Below are 8,527 nucleotides of genomic sequence, written 5' to 3'. Positions count from 1 at the left end.
TCTTTTTAAAAAGAAGGTGGTTTATGACATATTTTTTGCCTACTCACTTTGGATTATTTCTGAAAAGCAGAAGGCCCAAATTATTACCAATCCTTATTCTTTAGATATATGAAGCTTCTGTTTAGGAAGCAAACTAAAATGGTCTTATTCATTTGAAATTTTAAAATACTTGTAATATCCAAGATCTATTGCTGTATAAAAAATTTCATTCTCCTTTGCCTTAAATCACCATCATTGTTATCATCAAAATACCGATTAAGTATACTTTTCCTTGACAGAATATATAAGAAGATCTGGTTAGTACTTAGTTTTTGTTGAGCCTCTAAGAATAGCTGTGATTTCTAGAAAGAGGTGGAGGTATGTGGGTATTTTATAATTCATCTGAGTGCCCATGAACATTTAGTGATTTAAGAAATATTTATTGAGCTATTGTTTTTTTTAAATTTTTTAATATTTATTTTTTAGTTTTCAGCGTACACAACATCTTTATTTGTATGTGGTGCTGAGGCTCTAACCTGGGCCGCACGCATGCCAGGCGAGCGCGCTACCGCTTGAGCCACATCCCTAGCCCTTATTGAGCTATTGTTAAGGTGAGATTGCAATAAATCACCAAGTCGATCTTAAAGCAGGAGACAAAAGCCTTATTCATCAGCCATTGGTTCAGATCCACCAGCTGGTGGGCCAAGGGGTAGGCTGTAAGTCTATACCTTTCGACTCCCTCCTGGGATTTGGGTACACTTTTTGTAGTCCAAAACCATAGTAATCATAAGTAGCTGTTGCTATGATTCAAAACAAGTGTTATGAGATCTAAAATCATAAGCAGAAGGGGGAGTGAGTCAAAATGTCCCTAGTTGAGTACAAGTTGAATGGTTACTCACATTTAGACAATCAGTCTTGGAGAGGGTACATTGTCCAACAAAAATGAGAATCAAAGAGAGAACAATTTTACATTGTATAAGAATTGCCATTTTGTGTTGCCAAATATGCTTTCCTAAGCAACTATTGATGGGTACAGAAGTGGGGCTTTCCCATGGGAGAAGCAGTTTTTACGTGACAGGGAGTCTCAGGGTAAGATGGAGTCTCTTTGGTCTTTGCCCGTATAGCGTGGTCCATAACACTACCACGAGCCAGGACATGTTGTAAGTCCTGGTTATACAGTAAAAGACAAAAGTGACAAAAATTTCTGCCTTCCTGAATCTTAGTCAGGAGAGACTCCTGCTTAAGTAATAAGCCAATGAATATTTTTATAGTGGTGATAGAAATGATGGAGAAAAACCAAACAGGACAGGAGAATGGATAGGACTGACGGGCTGGGCATTTAAACTAAGATGGTTAGACATGCCTAACAATGCAGGGAAAAGCTTTCCAACTGAGGGAGCTGAAAGGGCAGAGGCTTTTCAACAAGCAGCAATGTGACCACTGGGTTGATGTGAACTGAGCAGGAGGGAGAGTAATGAGATAAGTCAGAAGGAGGTGAAGGGAGGAGACAGCAGACCATGCAGGGCCTTGGAAGGCATTGTAAGGATTTGGGCTTTTATTATGAGAAAGGCACTGGAATCTCTTGAGCAAAGCAGACTCATGTTAAGACTTAGGTTTCAAAAGGCTAACTGTGTAGAGAAAAGATTTGTGAAGGGGCAAGATGGGTGGGAAGCCCATCAGGAGGTAGCGTGCAAGGAGTGGTAGTGGTGGAGGTGTCTGGACAAATTCAAAGGTATAGCTGAAAGGGTTTGCTGACAGATGTGGAAGATATGCTTGGGAAACGACTGCAATTTTCCAAGGACGCTGATTAGGTGATTCACTACAAGGGCATGTTGAAATTTGAGGGGGAGGGCTGATTTTGTGTTTTGACTTTGTTGTATTACTTGTGTGTGTAAACAGAAGAGGAAACATGTTTTTGATGACCAAATATCTCATGTCACTGTATCCTCTTCCCACCAAAGCCATCTGTGGAATTTGAAAGAACAGGAAAAGGAGGGTTCTTTATCCGTGTAAGAAAATAGGTATGTTCCCCTTTAGATGCTGATAAAGCTTTTGTGTTCTTATATCAAGAGTTATGGAGTATGAAGGTGGTTTCAGATCTTGAATTCTAGTTGGTCCTATATATAATAGAAAATGTAATAGGAATAAATTACACATATATAATGGGGATATATGTACACAAATACATTAATTTACATTAATGGATGTTGCAAGGGGAAATATTGGAAGGAAACAGGCTGATTCTTACCAATTAGTGTCTGCCCTATCATCACCCACCTAAATACAGGGGATAGCATGGGCTCTTACCTCAATACAGGTGATAGCATGGGATCTTTGAGGAGTGAAGTTAGATAATTTACTTATTCATTACCTATCCTTTCTAGTTGCCCACTCAGATCCTTACCTCCTACTCTCAAAGCTTTCTGCCTTCCTGTTTTGTTGAAATACTTAACCATCATTAATGACAACTACACTCAAAGACCCTTGACTTAGTTCATGCTTCCTTGACCTCTTGCCTACTTAGTACCCATTACCCACAACAGACATGGATGCTTGTCCTGTTAGGCTCTTGGGTGTCTCCTCTTTCTACTGGTTCTCTGTTCTACTCTCAAAATGTTATTTTCACAACCTTCTCTGGCCCCTCAGGACTCCTTACTAAGTAATACTCTGTATTAAATTATTTTCTGAGTGTTTTTTTCTTGACTTTCTTAGTCATACCATCCTACATGTACATCAGATTAATTTTCTGAAGAAAGTTTCTCCAGTGTCAAGCAGTGACCACTGGTGAATTTTCCAAGAATTCCAATACATGTGCATAAGATTTGCAGTTTTTACTAACTCAAGGTTACTTCACAGACTTCGGTTTTTGTTTGCTGGACTCTTTCAAAATGCAGACCTCCCTTTCCTCTGAACGGAGCCTCCGCTGCCATGGATGAGATCGAAAGCCTTCGCAATATGTTGGGCCCATAGACCTCGGATTGGTCTATTTTGATCCTCAGCAAGCAGCAGATGCAGGAGCTAGAGGCACACTTCCTGAAGGACCCCTTCCCATCCCACGGTACCATGGTGGTCCTGGCTTCCAGCCTCGGCCTAGAGGAGCAACAGGTGCAGAATTGGTTTACGGTGCAACAGAAGATATACCCGAACTCTGAATGAGGCTATCACCCATTCGCAGGACGCCTCGGGAGGCCCTCGCGCTCATCCTGGGCACACTCAACCTGGGCAGGCCCATCCTGTTCTAGCTTCTGTTGTACATGCCCATCCTGCAAAGATGTCCACTACCCCAGCCCAAGAAGAACCAGGGGAACCTCCGGGGAGGTGCCCAGGAGAGTGCCTGGCCCCTCAGGGGAGAGGATGAGGAACTAGAAGCCGCCTTGAAGAGACTCTCACTGCAGAGCCTGAGGAAGGTGACCTTGAAGCCCCAGACAAATCAGGTCCAGATTTCTGAGTGGATGGGAGTTCTGCACCTGCCACATTCCACAGGTCCTCACTCCGGCTACTATTCCATCTAATTGTTGTCCCCACCTGTCGTTTGTCACCTGGAAGTGTCTTGAGTCTCCAGTCTAGGAGTGGAATGGGTGTTCCTGGGTGACTTCCTTCCCTTGATGCTGACCCGGCCCATAGCCAATTTTATCAGTCTTTCCTAATTTATGGGGATCTTCGTCTGCAGCCCAGTGCAGAGGCTGCCTGCATCTCCAGGAATGAAGGACCTTTGCTTTCCCGCAAAGATTTTCTCATAGTCCTCTGCTGACAGCCACACCCACATCAGATCCCCATCCCCCACCTGCATCTTTTAGATACCATATCCAATATAATTTCATCATTTTGAAATAGTTTGGAGCTTTGTCTTAATTTAGGTATTTTTCCTTTTAGTCTTTGCTTTGTTACTTGTTTGAGGTTATTTTTATGTTTGATTTTCCATAAATTTTCTACTTTTGCTTCAGTGGAAAAAAAAAAAGAAAGAAAAAGAAAATGCAGACCAGCTAGACACTCTAGGCTGGGCTATTTCAGAGTCTTGCTAATACTGTTTTAACTGGAATCCTCTTTCATCCTGCCCTCCCAATTCTAATCATCAGCATTAATGATTAAATGTGTAAGATCACTTTGGGTCATATGGACATTTTAACAATATTAATTTTTCCAATCCATGAAGATGGAATGTATTTCCATTTATTTGTGTTCTTTTCAATTTAGTTCTCTCTCTCTCTCTTTTTTAGTTCCTTATATATTCTGGTATTAAGATCTTGTTGGGTGAAGAATTTGCAAATATTTTCTCCCATTCTGTGGGTTTTCTCTTATTTCTTTTGCTGAAAATGGTCTTTTTAGTTTGATGCAATCCCATTTTTTTTTTCCTCTCTCCTTTCTTTACTTTTGCTGCCTGTGCTTTATTTTCTTTTTAAAAATCATTACCCAGGGGCTGGGATTGTGGCTCAGTGGTAGAGTCCTTGCCTAGCATGTGTGAGGCACTGGGTTAGATTCTCAGCACCACATTTAAATAAATAAAATAAAGATCCATTGAAAACTAAACAATATTTAAAAAAAATCATTGCCCAGACCAATGTCATGTAATGTTCCTCCTATTTTTTCCTAATAGTTTTATAGTATCAGATCTTACATATGTAAGTCTTCAATCCATTTAAAGTTAATTTTTGAATGTGGTGTGAGAAAGGAATCTAATCTCATACATCTATGTGTGGACATCTAGATTTCTTGACAGCATTTACTGAAGAGGGTAATTGCCCCAAAGCATGATCTTGGTGTCTTTGCCAACAATTTGATTTTAAGTGCATGAATTTATTTCTGGATTTGAAAATCCTATTTTATTAGTCTTTGTCTATATTTGTGCTAGCACCACAGATAGTTTGGGTCACTATAGTTTTATAATATATTTTGAAGTTGGGTTGTGTGATGCCTCCAGCTTTGTTCTTTTTGCTCAAGATTGGCTATATGAGGTCTTTTGTGATTCCATATGAATAGGACTATGAATTTTAGGATTTTTTTCTACTTCAATTAAGTATGACTTTAGCATTTTAGTTGCATTCAATGGATAGATCATTTTGGATAGTATGGACTATTAATTTTTCCAGTCCATGAAGATGGAATGTCTTCATTTATTTGCTATGCTCTTCAGTTTCTTTCACTAATGTTTTATGGTTTTCAATGTAGAGATCTCTTGCTTCTGTGGTTAAATTTATCCCTAGGTATTTTTATTTTATTTGTAGCTACAGTGAATGAGATTGACAAATGATCTGAGCAGACATCTCAAAAGAAGATATACAAATGGCTAACAATTACATAAAAAACTGCTCAATATTACTGGTTGTCAGGGATATTCAAACCAAAACCACGAGATATCTAAAAACCCAGTTAGAATCGCTATAATAATAATAAAAAACAAAACAAAAAGGCAAATGCTGATGAGATTGTGGAGAATAGAAAACTATTATACACTATTGGTGAGAATGTAAATTAGTATAGCCACTATGAAAAATGGCATGGAGTTTCCTCAAAAAACTAAAAGCTGAACCAATATATGTAATAGTAACCCCATTACTATTAGCTATATATACATCCAAAGGAAATGAAATTAGCATATCAAAGAGATACCTACACTTTCATGTTTACTAAAGCACTATTTACAATACTCAAATATGGAATTTTGAAACTGTGTCCATCAATGGATGAATTGATAAATAAAATGTCAAACTCACAAATGAAATATTATTCAGCCATAAAAGAAGGGAATTCTGTTATTTGTGGCAACACAGATATGTTGGAGATCACGTTAAGTGAAATAAGCCAGGCATAAAAAGACAAATACTGCATGATTTCACTCACTTGTGGAATCTTAAAAAGCGGAGCTTATAAAACTAGAGGGCAAAATAGTGTTTATCAGAGGTTGGGAGAGTAGGGGAGATGTTGAGGAGGAGAGATTGGTTAATGTGTACAAAGTCACAGCCAGACAGGATAAATATAACTACATATCCTGAGTTATTCAATACACAATGTATCAATGTTCCAAACACCCATAAAGATGTACAATTATAATGTCAGTAAAAATAGCATAAAGTAAAACATAAAAATACAACAAACCCAGTCTAAATATCCCTTAATATTTTTATGTAATATTTCTCTAATCCCCCAGAGTATTTTCTTCCTATTACTATTTTGATTACTTTATCACAATTATGTACATCTTGTTTTCATCACTAGACTATCTCGTCTGAAGGGTGGGTATGTCTTTAATTCATTAGAGTCCCCAACATGGTGCCTAGAACAAATATGATCAGCACTTCGACTATTTTGAATTGATAAAATCCAAAGGAATATGAAAATGACCCACCATAGAATTTTAGGGTTGTACAATGTAATAGCCAGCTCAGAGATGATGCAGTATCTGAGGGGAAGTGGGCTGTGGGTAGTCTAATTAAGAAAATCATTTTATGGCAATTACCTGAAATCTTTTTGTCATTTCTCCCTAAGAAAACAAAATAATCCTCACAAATTTTAGGACAAATCATTCTCTGAGCAGTCAGTATTTGAATAATTTTAAATACTGATGAATTTCTTGGTCATGAAAAGTTATGAGAAATTTATGATTTATAAATCTGAAAATAGGACTAATCTGATTATTATACATCCTATTTATGACACACATAACACTAAAATTTTGGGTAAGTAATCAGTGTGGATACCATCATAGACCCATCAGAATAAGATTGACTTTTGTATCAAAGTGCACCCTGCTTTACTAGTACCCTCTGTGCCTTATTTTGACACTTAAAGATTTGTCATATTACTATTTTCCTCTCTGATGGATATAATTTCTCCTACATCCTGTGTCATGATAAGTGAAGCAGATTTCCTACTTCCCAAAACCTGCATGCTTCCTAACAGAGAGATGATGCTAAAAACAGGAAGTTTCAGGTGAGGCTGTATCCAGTCAGGTTTCTGTATGGACTGGTTGGTAACTGTTGTCTACATGTAAACTTCATTTTCTTTAAATTCCACTAAAACAATAGAGAAGGCACAAATCTCAATTAGGAAATAAACTTCCAAAAGAAAAACACAGAGAACTCTATCTAAAGCTTCTGGGGCACCTCATCCCCTCATTACTTGGCACGTTCATCTCAGTTATTTAGATTTTATTTTTGGAAAGTGACTGCCTGGTTCCCTTCATGCTACTTTTATTTCTTCGTCCTCCTTTTCTTTTTATTTTAGCATGAAAGAGGAGATATACATAAACCATAAATTTCAAATTCAGAAAAACTTATATTTTACTACTTGTGACAGTTATATTAAAAAAATATTTAAAAATCATTCATTCAGGAATCATTTGCAAAGACAGAATTGCATTCCACTATAATGTATACTATATGGATGTTGAACTTTAACAACATTTTAGTTTCAAACAACATTTTTCCAAAAAGGAACTTTATGGACATAGAGATATTTCCATTATTATACTTGGAAACCTATCTGTGGAAGTGGATGATAAAGACCAAAAATTGTCTCTACATGTTACTTCATGAGTTAGACTGTATTTTTCTCCATGCATAAATAAATATGTCAAAAAGAGAAATAGTGTTGAAGTAGAAGAGAAAGAAAAAGAGGGCAGAAGAGGAAAAAGGGATATAAAGGGAGAGAAGCAGGAGAAAAACTTGAGTCAGCGAGAGAAGCAGGAGAAAAACTTGAGTCAGCTTGTCTTAAAGTGGCACTCCATATATTTTATTTCCACCAGTATTATAGCTACCTTTTCTAAGATCAGTATATTCTTTTCTCTTTTTTTAATTGTCATTGGACTCTGTAATATAATTTTACATCATATATTATTAATATTTATAAGAAATTCTTGAAATCATTTCATTGTGATCAGATCAAAGTATAAATTTTGCTCACAAGACACACTGTATATCACCTCATAGATTTATACATTTTATGATGCAGAGTTAAAATCCTAACATGGTCACACCTCAATGTAGTTTGTCTTAAAAAAAGGAAAAACCAGTATTCATGTAAACAGTACATTATGAGATGTAAAATTTGATTGATAACTCACATAACCTCACATATACACAAATTATAAGATTATTCTACATGCTCATTCATTTTACATGTAAAGAAAGAAGACAATATTATAAAAGGCAACATTTGTTAAAAGGCCACTGTGGCTAACTTGGTGTCGCTGGAGTCAATACTGCAGCCACTGTTAATTTCCTGGATGTCTTGAGGTTAGGAGTTGATTCTGTCAAGGCAAACATCAAGTAATTCAACTTTGTCCAGATGACTGAACAGCCAGATACCTTAACAAATTCTTTCAAATGCATTGTTTGGGTCAGGTTATTTTATTGCCAGGTCAGTGAAGGCATCAGAGACCTCTGTGTTGACCTGCATGGAAATGCTTGCTCGTGTGACGTTGAGGTAAATGTCATACTGCTGGTCCAGACCAAGGTAGCAGTCACTCATGAGATAGAGTGTGAAGATATACCTAGAATATGAAAATAGAACAAAAATGTAAAACTGTTTTTCTAATCAGAGTCACATTTAA

General features: G+C 37.1%; 1 protein-coding gene across 3 annotated transcripts in view; it reads right to left on the bottom strand.

The window, feature by feature from the left end:
• Nucleotides 1-398: 398 nt before the first annotated feature.
• Ascc3 (activating signal cointegrator 1 complex subunit 3) overlaps nucleotides 399-8,527 on the bottom strand; it is a 382,235-nt gene continuing 374,106 nt past the window's right edge. For all 3 annotated transcript variants that reach the window (XM_046430755.2, XM_046430758.2, XM_058575411.1), the window contains exon 42: nucleotides 399-8,467. In XM_046430755.2, the coding sequence (XP_046286711.1) occupies nucleotides 8,320-8,467 (148 nt within the window). In that variant the 3' untranslated portion in view covers nucleotides 399-8,319. The remainder of the gene's footprint in view (nucleotides 8,468-8,527) is intronic.

The sequence above is a fragment of the Marmota monax genome, unplaced genomic scaffold (genome assembly GCF_021218885.2).
Source record: "Marmota monax isolate L192 unplaced genomic scaffold, Marmota_monax_Labrador192_F-V1.1 WCK01_AAM20220418_F8-fsc00013, whole genome shotgun sequence".
Classification (NCBI taxonomy): Eukaryota; Metazoa; Chordata; class Mammalia; order Rodentia; family Sciuridae; genus Marmota; species Marmota monax.
The sequence above is the reverse complement of the archived record's forward strand: the minus strand, read 5'-3'. Positions and strand labels throughout refer to the sequence as shown.